Source organism: Pelophylax lessonae, assembly GCF_965119305.1.
Source record: "Pelophylax lessonae genome assembly, chromosome: 9".
NCBI classification, from domain to species: Eukaryota; Metazoa; Chordata; class Amphibia; order Anura; family Ranidae; genus Pelophylax; species Pelophylax lessonae.
The window spans coordinates 261,639,368-261,662,407 of record NC_138776.1 but is presented as its reverse complement, the minus strand read 5'-3'; the positions used below and the strand labels follow the sequence as shown (position 1 = coordinate 261,662,407).

At 44.1% G+C, this 23,040-nt stretch overlaps 4 protein-coding genes across 4 annotated transcripts in view; all 4 read left to right on the top strand.

Annotated features, from left to right (window-relative positions):
* Positions 1-23,040, top strand: part of LOC309564420 (uncharacterized protein) — a gene marked incomplete at both ends in the record, with an annotated part of 648,900 nt that overhangs the window by 455,159 nt on the left and 170,701 nt on the right.
* Positions 1-23,040, top strand: part of LOC309563485 (uncharacterized protein) — a gene marked incomplete at its 3' end in the record, with an annotated part of 314,854 nt that overhangs the window by 142,446 nt on the left and 149,368 nt on the right. The gene's annotated exons all lie outside the window — the stretch shown is intronic.
* Positions 1-23,040, top strand: part of LOC309563489 (uncharacterized protein) — a gene marked incomplete at its 5' end in the record, with an annotated part of 118,075 nt that overhangs the window by 93,083 nt on the left and 1,952 nt on the right.
* Positions 1,519-21,014, top strand: LOC309562740 (uncharacterized protein). Its single transcript, XM_082267028.1, has 6 exons — positions 1,519-1,650; positions 9,056-9,577; positions 12,497-12,616; positions 15,778-15,843; positions 15,947-16,012; positions 20,512-21,014. Exons 1-6 carry the CDS (start codon positions 1,527-1,529, stop codon positions 20,991-20,993), a joined length of 1,380 nt encoding a protein of 459 aa, XP_082123154.1. The 5' UTR covers positions 1,519-1,526; the 3' UTR covers positions 20,994-21,014.

Here is a 23,040-nt window from a genome sequence, read left to right as displayed (position 1 = left end):
TACTGACTGCACGAAAATCGGACGTGTTTTGACGGTGGACAAAAATTTTATAGCCTGCACACCCTAATTTTGTCAGCCGAAAAGTCGGAGTCGGTTGTCGAGAGCACCATACTAACAAGCCGAAAATCGGCAGATCAGTCGTCGGACGAAAATTCCCGGCCGGATTTCGACTCGTGTGTACGGGCCTTAAGGAAGGTAAGTGATCCTGTGTTTCTTTAAAGCAGGAACACAGATCTCTGCCTTCCCCTAGTACAAGCACCTTCCTCACACAGTAACCAAGCACATTTTAGGAGGGGATGCACCGATACCAGTATCGGTATCCGTGCCGATACCAGGCATTTGAGCAAGTATCGGTACTTGCCCAGATGCTCCCGATACCAAAACCGTTACTTTGTGGTGGTGAAAACTAAACAGACTGACATTTGGTAAATAGATCACAAGCCCATGCAGGGAGATGGTAGTGTGCCAGTAAGGCACTGTGACTCACAGGTTCCATAGTTGACTCTGCTAAGCCTGGTGGAGTGAACGACTCTAACCAAGGAGCTCCTGGAAGCGGGCGGTGAGCTGACGAATCATGGATCATTTAGCGCCCCCTTGTTGGTTGTCCGCATTTTACTGTCTCCATAGAGCACTTTCCCCCAGCTGTCATTTCTAGGTGTATCGGCCATTGCTGGCTCCGTCCATCAATCAGGCAACCATTGGGCTCGACGCCCGCCCCCAGGGGCACACGATCTAGTGGTAATATTACTGGTGACCATGCGCAGTCTTCATCTTTTAATTTGAACTTCTCAGGCTTTTTTTGGTATTTTGCCTCTTGACATGTCCTCGCCACCTGCGTGTTTGGCCCTGGTGCCCCTGTGCTAGCCCCCCAGATTGTACTTTGTTGAACTCTCACAATCCACTGCAAAAATTTGTTACTCCACCCTGCCGTATCGGGTTCTGAAGAAGCTGTTTTATCAGCGAAACGTTGACTGACCTGGCATCTTGAGTTACTGGAAGCATACAGTCCTACACATGATGTTATATCTTATATGATATGTACCCATGTTCTTCCATTACCTTTGTAGAATTTATACAAATAATTGTTGGTGGATCGTTTTTAGGCTTGTGTGCCTCTGTTTTTACTAATTTTGTACAATAATATTTACTTTTGTCTCCTATGCTGAGCCTCTATAGTCTGATTTAGATACACGGGTTCCGGCTTACCTGGTCCCACATCTTTTTTGGATATTACTTTACGGATTTGGCCCTAGGGAAAAAATTATTTTGATCATGTATTCAGTCAGTGTGTCTTTCCTACAGATGGATCCAGTAATGGGAACCCACCAGAGAGATGTCCCCCTCCTCTGTATTCCCGGGATTCCACACAGGAAGATCACACCATCCCCCACCATCATCAGGTAGGTGGGTAGAACACATAAAATGACTCCAGCATGGGATTGTTCTCTTTTATGAAGTCTGAATTTATTCATCCTCACATTTTGATATTATTTTCTATCTTTCTGTCGGTTTAGCATGAAGAACAAATGTACATAAAAGTCGAAGTTAAAGAGGAAGAGGAGGAGATGAGGGGTAATCGGCAGTCTAGGGAGGCGGCTGGGATGGTGGTGACCACTAAACGGAAAGAAGCTTCTCTAGATAACAACACCGGTAAGTAATGAACATGCGGTGTACATGAAATAAATTAGGAAAATGCTTGCGTCATGGTGGTTTATGTTTTCTCTGCTTATCGTGGTGGTGTCTCACTTCTGCCCTTAAGTATGCAACTCCATATTTAGGCGGGACTTCAGGCATTCTACATATACGCCTATAAGTCTATAACATGAGTATTATTTATTACACATATTAAAATACACACTAAAAGTTAAGGGAATACATAAGGCCACAACAGCAATCAAGACATATTGGGTGTATGTCACTTTACTTCAAACAAACTTAGGTGGCTTTCTCAGGCGAACAAGATGCTGCAAGAGATCACTGTGCCTGGCACCCAGCTTGGGTGCCTCCTCCAAGATACAGCTTCCTCCACTCTCCAATCCTTTAACCGGTTGCCGACCGCCGCACGACGATATACGTCGGCAGTCAGCCCCGGCCAGGCAAAGTGACGTATATATACGTCACTAGCCTGTCACTTCCTTGTGAGCCAATAGCGGGCGAGCGCGCGCCCTCCCCCGGCTCGTTCCCTAGGAAGTCAGTGCGTGTGACCGGTGGACCCGATGTCCGCCGGTCACTCGCGATCGTCCTCCGTGAAGGGAGAAAGGCAGGCAGCTAATGTAAACAAGCCGCCTGTCATTCTCCCCTGTGTAGGAATGGTGGTCATACGGTTCTACTATGTAGGACCGTTGATCACTGTTCCTACACTAGTAGCCATGTCCAATCACAGTAAAAAGCACGCCCCTAGGAACACACTTAACCCCTCCTTCCCCAATAAAGTTAACCCCTTCCCTGCCAGTGTCATTTTGCAGTAACAGTGCATATGTATAGCACTGATTACTGCAGTAATGTCACTGGTAACCCCAAAAGTGTCAAAAATGTCAGTCAAGGGTCCGATCTGTCCGCCGCAATGTCGCAGTACCACAAAAAAAAATCGCAGATCGCCGCCATTACGCGTTAAAAAAAAGAAACCAACAAAAATGACAGAAATCTTTCCCTTAGTTAGTAAACGCAATAACTTTTGCGCAAACCAATCAAAATACGCTTTTTGTGATTTTTTTTTTTTTACCAAACATATGTAGCAGAAAACAAATTGGCCAAAAATGTTAAAAAATTTTGATTTTTACATTTTTTTGGGGGGAATTTCATATAAAAAAATGTGAAAAATATTGTTGTTTTTGCAAAATTTACACTCTTTTTGTTTTGTTTATAGCACAAAAAGTAAAAATCGCACAGGTGATCAAATACCAGCAAAAGAAAGCTCTGTTTGTGGGAAAAAAAGGACGTCAAATTCGTTTAGGTACAGCGTCGCACGACCGCGCAATTGTCCGTTAAAGTCACGCAGTAAAAAATCACAAAAAACCCCCTGGTCAGGAAGGGGGTAAAATCTTCTGGGGCTTAAGTGGTTAAGCAGGTATTCTAGCTGGGAATTGCACCCAAGAACTAGACAACACTAGCTTAGGTGCAAACTGGAACTCTCTTTATTGTAAACTCACACAGAATATATAGCACACAAAATCTTGATCACGTTATCCTAAACAGTGCAAACTGTAAACAGTAATAGCAGTACACACAGTAAAAATAAACAGTGATCTAAGTAAGCAGTAATCTAATAAACATATAAAATCCCACAATAGTTTGTGTTTTGTCACGTTTTTGGGGTTGTGTTCGATATGTGCAAAGAGAGATCATACAAATACTTAAAAATATAACATTCACTATCCACTTCATCCCTGGAAGGTTTTACCCCCTTCGTGACTAGGCCATTTTTTGCTATACGGCACTGGGTTATTTTAACTGACAATTGCGCGGTCGTGCAACGCTGTACCCAAATAAAATTGATGTCCTTTTTTTTCCCCACAAATAGAGCTTTCTTTTGGTGGTATTTTCATTTTTTGTGCTATAAACAAAAAAATACTGACAGTTTTTTTGAAAAAAAAAATATATTTTTTTTTACTTTCTGCTATAAAACACATCCAATAAAAAAATGTAAAATTCCTTCATAAATTTAGGCCAATATGTATTCTGCTACAAAAAAAAAAAAAAAAATCCCAATAAGTGTATACTGATTGGTTTGCGCAATCGCGTCCACAAACTATGGAAATTTTTATGGCATTTTTATTTATTTTTTACTAGTAATGGCGGCAATCAGCGATTTTTAGCGGGACTGCGAAATTGCAGGCGGACGAATGTGACACTAAAGGCCCGTACACACGTAGCGATTGTCGGCCGTAAATATTCGGCCACCGACCGATCGGCCGATTTTCGGCTTGTTAGTATGATGCTTCCGACAACCGACTGCGAATTTTCGGCCGAACAGAATCTGGTGTGCAGGCTATAACATTTTTGTTGGCCAACACCAGAACGGCCGATTGTTCCCCAGTTAGTACAGAATTCGGCCGACAAACAGCAGATGAGCAAGACTGGGCATGCTCAGAGAAGAAAAAACACACGGAAAGTTAACCATCACATGACATCACTTCTGCAGTCGGCTGTTGTTGGCCGAGAAAATTTGTGTGCAGTCTTTAGCACTTTTCAACCAACAGGACAGCACTGGACAAATGACGGCCGATCGTTCGGCCGACAATCGGTACGTGTGTACAGGACTTAACTGACACTTTTCACACTTTTATGGGGACCAGTGATACCAATACAGTGATCAGTGGTAAAAATATGCGCTGTTACTGTACTAATGACACTGGCAGGGAAGGGGTTAACACCAGGGGCGATTAAAGGGTTAAATGTGTCCCTAGGGGGTGCTTGCTAACTGTGCAGGGGAGGGGCTTTGACTGGAGGAAGACAGAGATCCGTGTTCTTGCTTAGCAAGAACACAAGACCTCTCTCTATCTTTCCCCTGTCAGAACGGCGATCTGCTTTGCTTACATAGGCAGACCTCCGTTCTGCTTCTCTCGGGATTGCAAGTGTCTGGCGGACATCGGGTCCACTGGACCGCTGATTGGCTCCCCTTTTGTCCAATCAGCGTGCGATCGCACGTCCCCTAGTGGCTTTTGCACAAAATGACGTACAGGTACGTGTTTTTGTGCAATAGAGCGGACCTGCCGCAGTGCATGTACGTTAGGCGGATGGCATGGGGTTAAAAGTAATGAAAGATACAGATAAAGAAAATATAACAAGAACACTTAACTAAAGATGCTGTTTCTGCCACGGAGTCCCCTCATACAGGCGTGGCCAGGCAATCAGACCAGACGCTTTCCTTTTACATGATGAAGCTCTGGATGAGACTAACCCTACAAGTTCTACCTGGGGTATATAGTTCTTGTATGTAGGAAATGGTCAGAGCAAAATGACCTTCTAGGAAAATGGAAAATTCCTGAAGCAGAGGGGGCTGGCTTGTCCATAGAGTCAGCTTAAAATCACATTCCAATGATATGAGCGAGCTGAAAGTTACTAGAATAACCAAGATATTAGAAGCTTTATTAGATATTTGTGAGGCAACTAGACAACTAATAATAAGGAAATATGAAATATGCAATTTTCCTATCAGTTTGGTAACAAGGTGAAGTGAACACAATACTAGCAGACAGACAGAAACAATAGGCGACTCAATTAACAATAGGAATTCACATCTAGAAGGCACACAATAGGGAATTATACCATGAGAAAAAGACCCCTTAATAAGCAGATTATACCAGGAGATCCCGGCATCAGGTTGTTTTGAGCCTCTGAGTCTAGGAGGGGGTTGAAGCAGTCATTGCTGGTTTTGGCACAAAGGCCCCAAATCTATATCCAGGTCCTAGGTTCCCAGAGTCTGTGTGTTTCAGGAAGACATGGACCAGAATCGAAAGCAAAACCGTCCCAAAGGTCCCACAGGCACACATCTCCCAAATAATAGAGTCCCCTCAAAAGCCATAGTCCGTAGGCAAGAGGCTACCCTGCAGTGCCCTCCAAAAGCCCCTGTTCCGGTTGGGTCTGTCACAATCACAATATATATATATATATATATATATATATATATATATATACAGCCAATTTGACCAGCAAATCCCCAGATAAGCCCAAAGAGGGTGCCTCCCTCAGCAAGACCCAAGTTGCCAGCTCTACTATACTAACATTACATTATTATCTCGAAATGGTGGTCATCCTCCAGCTCCAAACCATAGCCAGGTCACCAGAGGCCCGGTGGATGATTGCCGCAACCATCAAGGAGGTAATTACCCGCAGCACCTTCCAGCCTGAAGTTCCATTTTGAAGTTCAGAATGCCTGAAAAGTCCCACCCAAATATGGAACTGCATACTTAAAGGTAGAGGGAAGTTGGCATTCATAAGCAGGGTGTGGCTACTTGGCTATTTCTTTCTATAAAGTTCAAAGTTCGACACACACATGTTCCAACGAGAGAGCTAGTGTTAAAGATTGCAGCTAAAAAGATACCTTTTCACTACCGTGTTCTAATGAAACTTCCAAGCAGTAAATCAAAGTTGTATTTGGTATCTGCTCACCTGAGGCAATTTAAGCACAGTCAGAAATTTTAAGCCCTGATGTGCGTTTGGCCCCTGAAACGCGTTGGCCCTAATTCAGCTATAAATCAGTTTTATCATCAAATTACCGTGAACTCTTGGACGTTTGTTTGGCGTTCTCATTGAACTGCAACTACAAAACTATATTTTTTTTTAATGAATCAGTTTGTATAAACAGCTCCCTATCACAGACCCCCGCTCCCCTCCCCTACCTTTGCTACAAGCACAATTCACCGCTCCAGGTTGGTCTACTTGTAGTTTAGCCCAAAATCTGTGCCGCAGGTGCCGGTTCGACTCACAACCACGAAAGCTTCAAAAGTCAGGATGGATGACCAGAGTCAACAAGTTATCCTGCCTTGAGGTGTTGTGATGTTCAATATTTTGGATTGTTTCAATAAAAATTTTTGGAGTTTCTATGCATTAGTGTGCAGTTGCCCATCCTGTCTTTTGAAGCTTCCCTAGCTTTCCTGTAAGATGTGTAAGGGCTCTTTTACACTTGCTTCAAAACATGGACACGATTTTTTTTAAAGCACTCTGAATGCTGATCAAAGTACCTGTCCCTAAATAAAATGGTGACCTTACAGTCCTGGTCACACGTTGTGCTTGCTCTGCTTCAAAAATGATCCCCATGTCACTTTCTTGGTGCTTCAAAGCTTCTCCAAAGCCTCCATAGAAGTTTATGACAACGCTCGCCTACAACACCTGAAGCTTTTGAGGGGCTTTTATTCAGAGTTAGCTTTGTTTTGGAGGTATTTCAGGTGTGAGTTATCCCAGGATGCACTAGGAAACAAGGGAACCAGAAAGACATCATCAGCAGTCACTTCTGGTTCATGTTTATATATTCTGGGAGTGTCTGGTGCAGATGTTTCATCTAGGGTGCAGTGTGGAGCACCAAAGTCGAGCAACTAATAGACGATAAATATGGGTCCAGACCGTAGCCGAGCAACTAATAGACGGCACACATGGTGTGCAATATGAAAATGCTATAGCGGAAGTAAGGCGGGGACGAGAGAGAGAGGACTGAGCGGCAGAGGATCAGCAGAGCTGCGGGAATGGAGCAGGAGAAACTAGCAATGTCACACGTGGTTCACAGTATGGAAGCAAAATATAGTGGGAGGTGAGAAAGAGGAGGATTAGCAGACCAGAGGATCATCAGAGCTGGAGGTTACTACTGAGTGGGGGATAAGCAGAGCTGGGGGTTACTACTGAGTGGGGGATAAGCAGAGCTGAGGGTTACTACTGAGTGGGGGATCATCAGAGCTAGGGGTTACTACTGAGTGGGGGATCAGCAGAGCTAGGGGTTACTACTGAGTGGGGGATCAGCAGAACTGCAGGTTACTACTGAGGGGGGATCAGCAGAGCTAGGGGTTACTACTGAGTGGGGGATCAGCAGAGTTGGGGGTTACTATTGAGTGGGGGATCAGCAGAACAGGAGTTTACTACTGAGCGGAGGATCAGCAAAGCTGAGTGTGCTACTAAAGGTGAGCGGGGTCTGGACCGAGCAACTATTAGAGAGCACACATGGTGTGCAACATGGGATTGGTATAGCAGAAGGAAAGTGGGGACTGGAGAAAGAGCAGAGGGTCAGCAGAGCTGGGGGACTGGAGCAGGAAAAATTAGAAATGTCACCTGTGGTGAGCAGCGTGGGAGCAATATAGTAGGAGGTAAGCGGGGACCAGAGAGGAGGATCAGCAGAGCTGGAGGTTACTATTAAGTGGGGGATAAGCAGAATGGGGGCTTACTACTCAGCGGGGGATCAGCAAAGCTAGGGGTACTACTGAAGGTAAGCGGTGTCCTGACCCGAGCGAGCAACTAACAGACGGCACATGTGGTGTGCAACATAGGAACAGTATAGCAGAAGGTGAGCGGGGACTGGAGAGAGAGGACTGAGCAGCAAAGGATCAGCAGAGCTGTTGGACTGGAGCAGGAGAAACTAGCAATGTCATACTGTACGTGGTAAGCAGCATGGAGCAATATAGCCGGGAGGGGAGCGGGGACCAGATAGAGAGGAGGTTCAGCAAATCAGAGAATCAGCAGAGCTGGGGGTTACTACTGAGTGGGGGATCAGCAAAGCTAGGGGTACTACTGACGGTAAACGGGGTCCGGACCCGAACAAGCAAATAACAGATGGCACACGTGTTGTGCAACATGGAAACAGTATAGCAGAAGGTGAGCTGGGACTGGAGAGGACTGAGCAGCAAAGGATCAGCAGAGCTGTTGGACCGGAGCAGGAGAAACTAGCAATATCATACTGTATGTGGTGAGCAACATTGGAGCAATATAACGGGAGGGGAGCAGGGACCAGATAGAGAGGAGGTTCAGCAAATCAGAAAATCAGCAGAGCTGAGGGTTACTACTGAGTAGGGGATCAGCAGAGTTGGGGGTACTACTGAGTGGAGCATTAGCAGAGCTTGGGGGTACTGCTGAACAGGGGATCTACTTAATGAGGGTACTAATAGGGTGGGAATCTGCTAAAGGAGGGCACCAATGAGCTGGGGATCTGCTAAATGAGGGAACTAATAAGCTGGGGATCTGCTGAACGCGGTAACTAATAAGCTGAAGATCTGCTGAATGAGGGAACTAATAAGCTGGGGATCTGTTGAAAGAGGGTACTAATAAGCTGGGGATCTGTTGAAAGAGGGTACTAATAAGCTGGGGATCTGTTGAAGGAGGGTACTAATAAGCTGGGGATCTGCTGAACAGGTGTACTAATGAGCAAAGGATCTGCTGAGTGGGGATCAGAAGGATCAAACACACATAACAAAGCATATTCAAGCGTTAGGCTCTTTATTGTGTGGTAAAGTCGAAGCAAGTGTAAATGAGCCCTAAGTGAGGGAGCAACGAGTAGTATTGATATCCGTAGCTAGCAGCACGGAGGAGTCATATGATTTTCATTGTCAACTGTGATTTTCATTGCCAATGGAAGGAAATATGCACACAGAAGAAGAGGACCAAGGTGGTGTGTTATTGCCAGCTGCCATCTGTCCAAGGGTACGGGGCAGAATCCCTTCGGAAGATCCACAGAAAGGTTCCCCAACAAGTGACGAGCATGGAAAAAAGAAAAAAAGGAGAATAACCAACCACACCCGGAATACAAGATTCTCCATGGAAGAGAACTCCATTTTAATCGAAAGGGTCTCCAAGCACTGGGACAAGTTATTCGGCCACTTATCCCGCCAGATGTCCTTCCCGGCCAAAAGCAGAATCTGGAATGAGGTGGTAGATGCCGTAAATGCCGCCGGCGTGGCGGAGCGGAACGTCGATACCTGTAAAAGACGCCTAAATGATATAAAGAGACAAATAAAAACCAAATTATCAGAACAAAAACAGCGAGTGGGGAAAGTAAGTGGTCCAACTCCAGAAGTCACATTTTTTGAATATGAAGAAAAGCTCAAGGAATATCTGGGACCTGATATTCTTGCTGGAGACAATGAATCAGATGTGAGAGGTAAGAAAGATGGCTTTACTTTTTTATTAGTAAGTGTTTATATTTATGTGTGTTAGTGTGAGATACGTGTGTGGTGGGGAACTTACCTGGTCATCAGGTGGTGTTCCCTCCATCCTCATGTTTTCGAGGGTCCTGTGGGGGAATTTGTAATTTCCCCCCACTAGACCTGTATTACTGGAGTAATAATGAGGAACATGTTCTATTTCTGAGATTTCCCCCGTCGAGAGAGCATGGTAAGAGGCGTATTCTCACCCCGTCCAATTGGCTGTTTGGGGTACGAAGGTGGCAATTTCCGGGAGAGTCATTTGGTGTTACATTGACTTTATGGAATTAAAGTGGTATTAAACCCCAAACCAGAAATGTAATATATTACAGCTTACCAATTATTATATGTGGTGGTTGCATTTGTTTTCTTTTTTTAGACCACCTCCAGTATTAGTGAGACACCACACTGGCCAGTAACACACCTCCTGTATTAGTGAGACACCACACTGGCCAGTAACACACCTCCTGTATTAGTAAGACACCACACTGGCCAGTAACACACCTCCTGTATTAGTAAGACACCACACTGGCCAGTAACACACCTCCTGTATTAGTAAGACACCACACTGGCCAGTAACACACCTCCTGTATTAGTAACACACCACACTGGCCAGTAACACACCTCCTGTATTAGTAAGACACCACACTGGCCAGTAACACACCTCCTGTATTAGTAACACACCACACTGGCCAGTAACACACCTCCTGTATTAGTAAGACACCACACTGGCCAGTAACACACCTCCTGTATTAGTAAGACACCACACTGGCCAGTAACACACCTCCTGTATTAGTAACACACCACACTGGCCAGTAACACACCACACTGGCCAGTAACACGTCTCCTGTATTAGTAACACACCACACTGGCCAGTAACACACCTCCTGTATTGGTAAGACACCACACTGGCCAGTAACACACCTCCTGTATTAGTAAGACACCACACTGGCCATTAACACATCTCCTGTATTAGTAAGACACCACACTGGCCAGTAACACACCTCCTGTATTAGTAACACACCACACTGGCCAGTAACACACCACACTGGCCAGTAACACGTCTCCTGTATTAGTAACACACCACAGTGGCCAGTAATACACCACAGTGTCCAGTAACACACCTCCTGTATTAGTAAGACACCACACTGGCCAGTAACACACCTCCTGTATTAGTGAGACACCACACTGGCCAGTAACACACCTCCTGTATTAGTAACACACCACACTGGCCAGTAACACACCTCCTGTATTGGTAAGACACCATACTGGCCAGTAACACACCTCCTGTATTAGTAAGACACCACACTGGCCAGTAACACACCTCCTGTATTAGTAACACACCACACTGGCCAGTAACACACCTCCTGTATTGGTAAGACACCACACTGGCCAGTAACACACCTCCTGTATTGGTAAGACACCATACTGGCCAGTAACACACCTCCTGTATTAGTAAGACACCATACTGGCCAGTAACACACCTCCTGTATTGGTAAGACACCACACTGGCCAGTAACACACCTCCTGTATTAGTAAGACACCACACTGGCCAGTAACACACCTCCTGTATTAGTAAGACACCATACTGGCCAGTAACACACCTCCTGTATTAGTAAGACAACACACTGGTCAGTAACACACCTCCTGTATTAGTAAGACACCACACTGGCCAGTAACACACCTCCTGTATTAGTAAGACAACACACTGGTCAGTAACACACCTCCTGTATTAGTGAGACACCACGCTGGCCAGTAACACACCTCCTGTATTAGTGAGACACCACGCTGGCCAGTAACACACCTCCTGTATTAGTAAGACAACACACTGGCCAGTAACACACCTCCTGTATTAGTAAGACACCACACTGGTCAGTAACACACCTCCTGTATTAGTGAGACACCACGCTGGCCAGTAACACACCTCCTGTATTAGTAACACACCACACTGGCCAGTAACACACCTCCTGTATTAGTAACACACCACACTGGCCAGTAACACACCTCCTGTATTAGTAACACACCACACTGGCCAGTAACACACCTCCTGTATTAGTAACACACCACACTGGTCAGTAACACACCTCCTGTATTAGTAACACACCACACTGGCCAGTAACACACCTCCTGTATTAGTAAGACAACACACTGGCCAGTAACACACCTCCTGTATTAGTAAGACACCACACTGGTCAGTAACACACCTCCTGTATTAGTGAGACACCACGCTGGCCAGTAACACACCTCCTGTATTAGTGAGACACCACGCTGGCCAGTAACACACCTCCTGTATTAGTAAGACACCACGCTGGCCAGTAACACACCTCCTGTATTAGTAAGACACCATACTGGCCAGTAACACACCTCCTGTATTGGTGAGACACCACGCTGGCCAGTAACACACCTCCTGTATTAGTAAGACACCACACTGGTCAGTATCACACCTCCTGTATTGGTGAGACACCACGCTGGCCAGTAACACCTTCTGTAAATAAAATTATATATTTATTAATTTAATATTAATAATTATTAATAAATAAAATTATACATTTTAAGAATAATTTAAAAATAATAATAATTGAATAATAAATACAATTATATATTTAATAATAATTTAATATGAATAATTATTAATAAAATTATACATTTAATAATAATAGTAATAATTTAATAATAAATACAATTATATATTTATTAATAATTTTATATTAATTATTAATAAATAAAATTATACATTTCCATAATAATTTAATAATAAAATAATATTTAATAATGTAATAGTAATAATTATTAATAAATAAAATCATACATTTCATAATAATTTAATAATAATATTAACTTAATAATACATTTAAAACATTTTTTTTTTTTTAAAGCAGCAACCAAACAGGGGCCTGGCACGGCTTCCTCCAGAGCAGAGACAGCGGCAAACCTTGATGCGTTCCACAATAGAAGACAAACGGATGAAGATTCCATGTTATCCTATGAGGAGGATGGTAAGGAAATGGTGATACGATGGTTTCCCTTTACAAATATGAGAAGAGCCGAGTGCCGCTATAAACAATAAGAGGACCCAGCGCAACTGGGAGCCTAGAGAGAGCGCTGACCAATCATGTGATTGTTAGAGACGGCGTGGGACAGCTTGTTAGGTACGTGTGTGTTTTTTTTTTTTTGTGCAGACAGTTGTATAAAGATTTGTCTGTTTTAATATGTGAAATATTTATTTTTGGTGAAAATCATATTCTACCGTAAAGTGTTTTGGCAAGACGGATTAGAAGGGTCCTCCTCTCCTGACTCCTCTGCTCCGAATTACCTTCCATACCGGTCTATTCCGGCACTCCTCTCCTACATGTAAAAATCATCATTTTTTTTGTTAGAAATTTACTCAGAACCCCCAAACTCCGTTTACATATGTAGGTGGAACTTATGTATCCGTTCACTTCTATGTGCGAGCTAACGGGGACGGTGCATTTTTCATTTTTTTTTTCCTATTTATTTTAGCTATTTTTTATTTTTACTGTTTTTTTTAAAAAAAAATATTTTTTTGATCATTTTTATTCCTATTAAAGGGAATTACGTGGGAACTGGGGCGCTTTAATTATTTATTTAATTTTTTTTTTTTTCACTTTCCCTTTTACATTTTTGATCACTTTTATTCCTATTACAAGGAGTGTAAACATCCCTTGTAATAGAAATAGAACATGACAGGTACTCTTTATGGGGAGATCGGGGGTCTATAAGTCCCCACATCTCTCCTCTAGGCTGGAAAGCCTGAGATTAAAAAAAAACAAAAAAAAAATGATCTCGGCCTTCCCAGGCGAGCACACGGAAGTGTTTACATCTGCCAGGCCGGACGTGACGTCATACCATCCTGCCCAGCCTCCAAAGGTCATAGAGACTGCCAAGGACTGTCTGGTCCTCGGTCAGCTCTATGGCAAACTTCTGGATTCCTTCTCCGGGCGAGCCGGTAGAAGCAGCAGAGGGCAGCGAGGGGGGGGCATCATAGGCAGAGCTTCGTCCGGTGTGTGTCTTTCCTTGCTGATCAGCGAGTGCCGGCGGTCATCCATTGGCCGCCACCCACTGATCGGATTCTGCTGCGACTTATCACAACAGAAGCGGGACGCCAGAGTCCCCTACCCAGAACGGCCGCCCTGTATTAGTAAATGCAGAAAGATTCCCTCTGATTGGGATTTTATAGCGCCAAAAATTTGCGCAGCGCTTTACAATATGAGGGAAGACAATACAATTCAATACAGGAGGAATTAAAGGGCCCTGCTCATTAGAGCTTACAATCTAGAAGGGAGGGTCATGTGAAAAAAAAGGCAATAACTGCGAGGGATGAGCTGAAGGAGAAAATGTAAGTACGGTTGTTAGGTGTGAGTGGGATAGGCTTCTCTGAAGAGGAGGTTAGGTGTGGGTGGCATAGGCTTCTCTGAAGAGGAAGGTTTTCAGGGATCGTCTAAAAGCTAATAGGGTAGGAGATAATTGGAGTTCCATAGGATTGGAGAGGCTCTGGAAAATTCCTGGAGGCCAGTATGGGAGGGAGCTAGAGAGCAGGAGGTTTTGAGAGGAACGAAGAGAGCGATTAGGTTGGTATTTTGAGACTAGACTAGTGATGTAGCTGGGGGCTAAGCTGTGGATGGCTTTGTAAGATGTTGTAAGTATTTTGAATTTAATTAGTTGGGTGAGCGGAAGCCAGTGGAGGGCTTGGCAGAGAGGGGTGGAGGACACTGAATGGAAGCCAGTGGAGGGATTGGCAGAGAGGGTTGGAGGACACTGAATGGAAACCAGTGGAGGAATTGGCAGAGAGGGTTGGAGGACACTGAATGGAAACCAGTGGAGGAATTGGCAGAGAGGGTTGGAGGACACTGAATGGAAGCCAGTGGAGAGTTTGGCAGAGAGGGGTGGAGGACACTGAATGGAGACCAGTGGGGGAATTGGCAGAGAGGGGTGAAAGACACTGAATGGAAGCCAGTGGAGGAATTGGCAGAGAGGTATGGAAGACACTGAATGGAAACCAGTGGAGGAATTGGCAGAGAGGGATGGAGGACACTGAATGGAAACCGGTGGAGGACACTGAATGGAAACCAGTGGAGGAATTGGCAGAGAGGGTTGGAGGACACTGAATGGAAACCAGTGGAAGAATTGGCAGAGAGGGGTGGAGGACACTGAATGGAAACCAGTGGAGGAATTGGTAGAGAGGGGTGAAGGACACTGAATGGAAACCAGTGGAGGAATTGGCAGAGAGGGTTGGAGGACACTGAATGGAAACCAGTGGAAGAATTGGCAGAGAGGGGTGGAGGACACTGAATGGAAACCAGTGGAGGGCTTGGCAGAGAGGGGTGGAGGACACTGAATGGAAACAAGTGGAGGAATTGGCATAGAGGGTTGGAGGACACTGAATGGGAAACCAGTGGAGGAATTGGCAGAGAGGAGTGGAGGACACTGAATGGAAGCCAGTAGAGGGCTTGGCAGAGTGGCAGAGAGGGGTGGAGGACACTGAATGGAGACCAGTGGAGGAATTGGCAGAGAGGGGTGGAGAACACTGAATGGAAGCCAATGGAGGGCTTGGCAGAGAGGGGTGGAGGACACTGAATGGAAACCAGTGGAGGAATTGGCAGAGAGGGTTGGAGGACACTGAATGGAAACCAGTGGAGGAATTGGCAGAGAGGGGTGGAGGACACTGAATGGAAACCAGTGGAGGAATTGGCAGAGAGGGGTGGAGGACACTGAATGGAAACCAGTGGAGGAATTGGCAGAGAGGGTTGGAGGACACTGAATTGAAACCAGTGGAGGAATTGGCAGAGAGGGGTGGAGGACACTGAATGGAAACCAGTGGAGGAATTGGCAGAGAGGGGTGGAGGACACTGAATGGGGAGCCAGTGGAGGGCTTGGCAGAGAGGGGTGGAGGACACTGAATGGAAGTCAGTGGAGGGCTTGGCAGAGAGGGGTGGAGGACACTGAATGGAAACCATTAGAGGGATTGACAGAAAGGAGTAGCGGACACTGAGCGATTGTGAAGTGATGTGAAAGTAGGGGTGCTGGGGGTGGGTGACTTTTCCTAGTCCACCTTTTCAAATGAGTTAAAAAGGTGAAGTATGCCTTAAAAATAATAATTCTAAATTTGTAACAAATATTTTGATTTTTTTTTTGGTAGAACATTCACCAAGCCCCTCCACATCAGTGCAGCCAGAGGAACTGTTGGTGTCTGAAGATAATCCACGTAAGCTGAAATAACTCGAATCCTTCCTTGAAGGAAACGTATTGAAGTTTAGACCTTTCTACATCATTGTGTTCTGTATTTGATTCCTCTCTCTGTATTACAGACCATCACTTATTACAAAGCACAGAACAACTGGAAGAGGCCAGTTGTCACTCCATAGCCAATGAAAGTGAGTGAAAGTGAGGACCTATAACACCTACCCATCCGCTGCCAAGCGGTGGACTTGCTTAAAAGGAATCGACAGAAACTCCAAAAAAAGAGATGGTGAACCGCTCACCACCTCATATCCATTTATTCATCAATCCATCAAAGAGATAAGTCCACCCGGGATTCGAACAGTCCAACGCGTTTCGGCAAGGAGCTTAAAGCCGTTCTTCGCCCTGTTTGAAAAATACTGGAGCTGCTGACTTTTAACCACTTGCCGACTGCCCCACCGCAGATATACTGCGGCTGGCTGGCTCGGCTGCGCCAATCGCCGTACCTGTGCGGCGATCGGCGGGAGCGATCCTGGGCCATTAGCCAGCAGGGGAAGCTGATTCACGGGGCCGGCAGCCGCAATTGCCGCCGGGCACTTGCTATCGCTACCCGTGGAGAGAGAACAACAGTTGTTCTCTCTGGTATCAACACAGAGCTCCTGTATTCCTCTTATGTAGGATCACAGGTCTCTGTGTTGATTCCACAACCCCCCCCCCCACAGCTAGAAAACACCCCCTAGGCTCACACTTAACCCTTTGATTGTCCCCGGCGTTTGTTAACCCCTTCCCTGCCAGTGGCATTATTACAGTGACAGTGCATATTTTTAGCACTGATTACTGTAGTAATGTCACTGGTCCCCCGAAAAGTGTCAAAAATGTCAGTCAGGGGTACGATCCTTCCGCCGCAGTGTCGCAGTGCCGCTAAAAATCGCAGATCGCCGCCATTAATAGTAAAAAAATAATAAAAATAAAATAAAAATGACATAATTCTTTCCTCTAGTTTGTAGACGCGATAACTTTTGCGCAAACCAATCAAAATACACTTATTGGGATTTTTTTTACCAAAAATATGTAGCAGGATACAAATTGGCCTAAAATGATGAAAACATTTTTACATTATTATTTTTTCGGGAATGTTATATAGCAGAAAGTAAAAAATATATATATTTTTTTAAGAAATGTCGCTCTTTTTTTGTTTATAGCAGAAAAAATAAAAATAAAAAAAATCGCAGAGGTGATCAAATACCACCAAAAGAAAGCTCTATTTGTGGCTTGCCGGGTGCTGGTCCAGGCATGTGGGCGGATCCCGACTCCATTGTCACGATCTTGCCCGAGCCTGGACCGGGGCTCAGTGACGTCATCCAACAGATGAAAACGGGTCACAGGAGTGCAGAACAAACTGCACTTCTGCGATCCACAGAAGAAGTACAGCCAAACAAGCTTTCCCCCGTATTTCTCCTTTAACCACTTCAGCTCCAGAAGATTTACCTCTCTTTATGACCAGGCCATTTCTTTGCGTTACTTTAACTGACAATTGCGCAGTCGTGCGACGCTGTACCCAAACGAAATTGATGTTGTTTTTTTTCCCACAAGTAGAGCTTTCTTTTGGTGGCATTTGATCATCTCCTGGAGGTTTTTATTTTTTTTCGCTATAAACAAAAAAAGGCCGACACATTTGAAAAGAGAAAAAAAAATTTTTTTTTTACTTTCTGCTATAAAACGTCCAATGAAAAAAAAAATTAAAAAAATCAAATTCCTCCATCAGTTTAGGTGTGTAATGTAATACATATATATATATATATATATATATATATATATACATATATACACACACACATATATATATATACACACACACATATATATATATATACACACACACACACATATATATATATATATATATATATACACACACACATATATATATATATACACACACACACACACACACACACACACATATATATATATATATATATATATATATATATATATATATATATATATATATACACACACACACACATATATATATATATATACACACACACACACATATATATATATATACACACACACACACATATATATATATACACACACACATATATATATATATATATATATATACACACACACACACATATATATATATATATATATATACACACACACATATATATATATATACACACACACACACACATATATATATATATATATATATATATATACACACACATATATATATATATACACACACACACACACACATATATATATATATATATATATATATATATATATATATACACACACACATTTGTTTGCGCAAAAGTTTTAGTTCCTACAAACATATTTTTATGGAATTTTTATTGATATTTATTTATTTTTTCTTACTAGTAATGGCGGCGAACAGTGACTTATAGCAGGACTGCGACATTTCAGCGGACAAATCGGACACTAAGTGACACTTTTATGGGGACCGGTGGTGCTAATAAAGTGATCAGTGCTAAAAAAAATGCACTGTCACTGTACTAATGACACTGGCAGGGAAGGAGCTAACATGAGGGGCGATCAAAGGGTTAAATGTGTTCCCTGGGAGTGCTTGCTAACTGTGGGGGAGGGAGGTGCTTGTACTTTAGGAAGACAGAGATCTGTGTTCCTGCTTAGCAGAAACACAAGATCTCTATCTTCTGTCACAGAACAGCGATCTGCCTTGTTTACATCAGGAACTCAGGAACAGTCGGTGGAGCCCAGAGGACATCGGGTCCACCGGACCCGTTGATTGGCTCCCACTGTGTCCAATCACAGGGGGGGTGGTTCGCTGTCGGCACGCCCCAGACCCGGAAGAAAAAATCTCGTATAGGTACGTGATTTTGCGCTAAAGGGCTGCCCTCCTGCAGTATATGTACATGGGGCGGTTAATAAAAGGACACCTACCTGTCCAGGGATCTGGTGCTGTCCTCACCTGGGTCCAGTTCTTTCCCGGTCCATGAGTCCTGGCATGTTAGCTGTAGGAAGCCGCTGTTAGTCCTTGCAGGCTGGTTACTCCTTGCAGCTTCACAGCCGGCTTCCCACTGTGCATGCGTGAGCCTCGCTGCATTTTGTAAATGTTCCTGTAGCCTTCTGGGACTTATGACGTGTCCCAGAAGATTGCGGGGGGTGGGGAGAACTTTTGATGAAACTGCCCGTTGCCCATCAAAAAATAGTTCTAAAAGAAGAAGGGGGGGGGGTGGGTGGGAAGGGCATAAAATGGAACTTCCCCTTTAGGGTGAAGTTCCTCTTTAATCATTTGTTCCTATGAGAAAGCTCCTTACCAAGTAAAGCGTGTTGGGATGGGGACTGGTCTCGTCGTTGAACTGATGGATAAGTGTATATGAGATGTTTAATACAGTGAGCAGGTCACTGTCCATTTTTGGAGTTGCTGTAGAGTCGATTCCCAGGAGTTTACGACCAAAAAGAACCTGCTCCAGTCGTGTGTGGGGGGAGAGTCAGAGCCTTGAGTGGAGCATCTACTCCTGCTTCATGTTACAGAAGAGGTCTCATGCTGTATTCCCTCTGTTTCAGATTGCCTACTACGTCCTCGCACCCAGCCTGTAGGGAACAAGTGTGCCCCCTGTAATACTGTAAGGTGGCCTCCTACATCCTCGCACCCAGCCTATAAGTCACACGTGTGCCCACTGTTTTGCTATCAGGTTGCCTCCTACATCCTTGCAGTCAGCCTATAATTTAGGCTGCAATACTAGAAGATTGCCTTCTACATTCTCTCACCCAGCCTATAAGGAACACGTTTGCCCGCTGTAATACTATCAAGTGGCCTCCTGCGTCCTTGCACCCAGCCTATACGGAACACATGTGCCCAATACTATCTAGTGGCCTCCTGCGTCCTTGCACCCAGCCTATAAGGAACACGTGTGCCTGCTGTAATACCATCAGGTGGCCTCCTACATCCTCGCACAATGCTTAAAAGGAGCACGTGTGCCCACTGTAACACTATTAGGTGGCCTCCTACGTTCTTGCACCCAGCCTATAAGGAACAAGTGTGCCCACTGTAATACTATCAGGTGGCCTCCTGCGTTCTTGCACCCAGCCTATAAGGAACAAGTGTGCCCGCTGTAATACTATCAGGTGGCCTCCTGCGTTCTTGCACCCAGCCTATAATGCACATGTGTGCCTGCTGTAATACTATCAGGTGGCTTCCTGCGTTCTTGCACCCAGCCTATAATGCACATGTATGTCCACTGTAGTGATATCAGTTAGCCTACTACATCCTTGCACCCAGCCTATAATGCACACATGTGCCCACTGTCACTCTGGTGGCCTCATGCATCCTTGCGCCCAACCCATAATCCACATGCGTGCTTTCTGTAACACTATTGAGTGGCCTCCTACGTTTTTGCACCCAGTCCATAATGCACGTGTGCCCAATCCAATAGAGCTTCATCTGCTCCCTCCTCCCAAACCTTCATAGCAACAGCCAGGAGTGAGCACATTGGGGTGGCAGCAGGAAGACCGTACATGAAAGCATAACCGCTCTATAGGTGGCAATCGAGGGGGGCATAGATTTTTCTGCCAGACTGTTCTGCAAATACAGAGGGGACAGCAACAATAGAAGTACGTGAGCATGGTGCTACATATACATTTTCTGTAATAAAGGTTTATTAACATTTTCATTTTACCCTTTTAGACCCTGAAAAAGCGTGCAAAGTGCTAGAGCCAGTAATAGACACTGAGAATGCCCGAACTGCACCGGCACAGCATCAAGAAGAAAGGCATCCATATGTTAGGCCGTCACGGGGCAAGAGAAAAAGGACTCTTCTTCAGAGGAGATTAGCAACAAATAGTTCTAACCAATTGCAGGACACCCTGGGAAAACTAATGGACATGTACAGCAAACAAACTCAGTCCTTACATCAAAATAATTCAACGGTTGCGGATACCATCATACAGGAACTGCGGCAGACCAATCAGAATTTACATCAGATAGCTGTCAACTTGGCTGAACAGACGGCCGAACACAGAAACTTCTGTAACCAGTTACTTGAAGAACAGAAAAAGATCTCCCTAGCTTTATTAGTGTTGGTGGGGAACTCAACTCAGCTTGGCTCCGGAGGTCTGAACCTACCACTGAATTTGCCTGATAATACAGACGATCACTCTGCTTCATAATGTCTTGCTTGTGTTGTTCGTTGGACTCTAGTTTTAATCGTTCAATTGTTTAATTTCATTGTTATATATTTGTTATATATATATTTGTTCATTTTTGTCATTAAATCAAAAAAGTGGAAATTTTTAATCTGTCCCTGTGTAATATGTTTCCAAATTTTAAAAATCAGATGGCAAAGTCTCTTTATCTTTCAAAAACAAAATACTTGTCTATGGATTCATTTAGAAATACCTGTAGTTGCTTCTTCAAAGAAACATTGAATAATTGTGCAGATAATCCCTTTTCTAGTTGTTGTTATCCTGCATGTTCGCTCATCCCCTGCCGGGAACCCGATTTGTGGTCTGTGGATTCTTTTAGAAATTCCTGTATTTGCTTCTTCAAAGAAACGTTGAATAATTGTGCAGATAATTCCTTTTTTATTTGTTATTATCCTGCCTGTCAGCTCCTCCCCTGTCAGAAGCCCGATTTGGGGTCTGTAGATTTATTTAGAAATACCTGTAGTTGCTTCTTTAAAGAAAAGCTGAATAATTGTGCAGATAATCCCTTTTCTAGTTGTTGTTATCCTGCATGTCAGCTCCTCCCCTGCCAGAAGCCCGATTTGTGGTCTGTGGATTTATTTAGAAATAGCTGTAGTGCTTCTTCAAAGAAACGCAGAATAATTGTGCAGATAATTCCTTTTCTAATTGTTGTTATCCTGCATGTCAGCTCCTCCCCTGCCACAATCCCGTTTGTGGTCAGTGTTTTAATTTAGAAATATCTGTACAGTAGTTGCTTCTTCAAAGAAAGGTTGAATAATTGTGCAGATAATTCCATTTTTATTTGTTATTATCCTGCCTGTCAGCTCCTCCCCAATAAGAAGCCGATTTATGGTCTGTGGATTCATTTAGAAATACCTGCAGTTGCTTCTTCAACAAAACGCAGAATAGTTGTGCAAATAATCCCTTTTTTAGTTGTTGTTATCCTGCATGTCAGCTCTTCCCCTGCCAGAAGCTGACGTCATTCATACTTGTTACTGTAACAGACTAGTCTGCCCACTGAACCCTGTCTCAGAAAACTGAGAGTGCTAACACGTCCCCTCCTCCTGCATAACTCTTTACTGTGCACGGCTCTTGAGCTCTGAAAGAGAGCTCCTTTTATTCAGCCCCCATCTGCCTATGCCCTTCAAAGAAACATTAAATATCTGTGCAGATAATCCTGTTTTTTTACTTATATCTTGCCTGCCAGCTCCTCCCCTGACAGAAGCCTGATTTGTGAGTGTTTCTATTGTTCAGCTCAGTTTTCACCACCACCTCCTGTTCAGAGGGCATGCTTGCAGAGCTTACTGTTGTCATTTGTACTCGTTACTGTATCAGACTAGTCTGCTCAATGCACCATGGCTTAGGAAACTGAGAGTACCGACATGTCCTTCCCTCCTGCATATCTCTTTTGTGCACAGCTGCTGAACGCAGAAAGAGCTCCTGTTATTATCCCCCATCTGCTGCGAACACGCCTGTGACTATACTTTTTAGAAATACCTGTAGTTGCTTCTTCAAAGAAACACTGAATAATTGTGTAGATAATCCTCTTTTTTTACTTGTTGTTATCTTTAATTTCAGCTCTTCCCCTTCCAGAAGCCTGATTTATGAGTGTTTCTATTGATCAGCTTAGTTGCGCGTAACTCCTGTCCAGTGGGCATGCTAGCGTAGTGTGTTGACATCATTCATACTCACTGTGACAGATGAGTCCTGGAAGCTTCCCACTAAACCATGGCTCAGGAAACCGAGTGCTGACACGTCCCCTCCTCCTGTATAACGCCTTACATGCAGTAAATGGGCTGTTGTTGATCTCAGGCAGAGCTCCTTTTATTCCGTCCCCATCTGCTGTGAGCTAACCTGTGAATATACCTTTCAGAAGTACCTGTGGTTGCTTCTTCAAAGAAATGCTGAATAATTGGACAGATATTCCCTTTATTATTTGTTATTATTCTGCATTGTTATTATTCTGCATGTCAGCTCCTCCCCTGTCAGAAGCCCGATTTGTGAGTGCATTTCTACTGTTCAGCTCAGTTGC

Bases quoted from the DNA above. Each gene is read 5' to 3' on its own strand.
- LOC309562740 (XM_082267028.1), top strand. From the start codon at position 1,527: ATGTACATAAAAGTCGAAGTTAAAGAGGAAGAGGAGGAGATGAGGGGT. The intron at 12,617-15,777 runs GTAAGGAAATGG...TTTTTTTGGTAG, and splicing joins GTTATCCTATGAGGAGGATG to AACATTCACCAAGCCCCTCC. The intron at 15,844-15,946 runs GTAAGCTGAAAT...TCTGTATTACAG, and splicing joins GGTGTCTGAAGATAATCCAC to ACCATCACTTATTACAAAGC.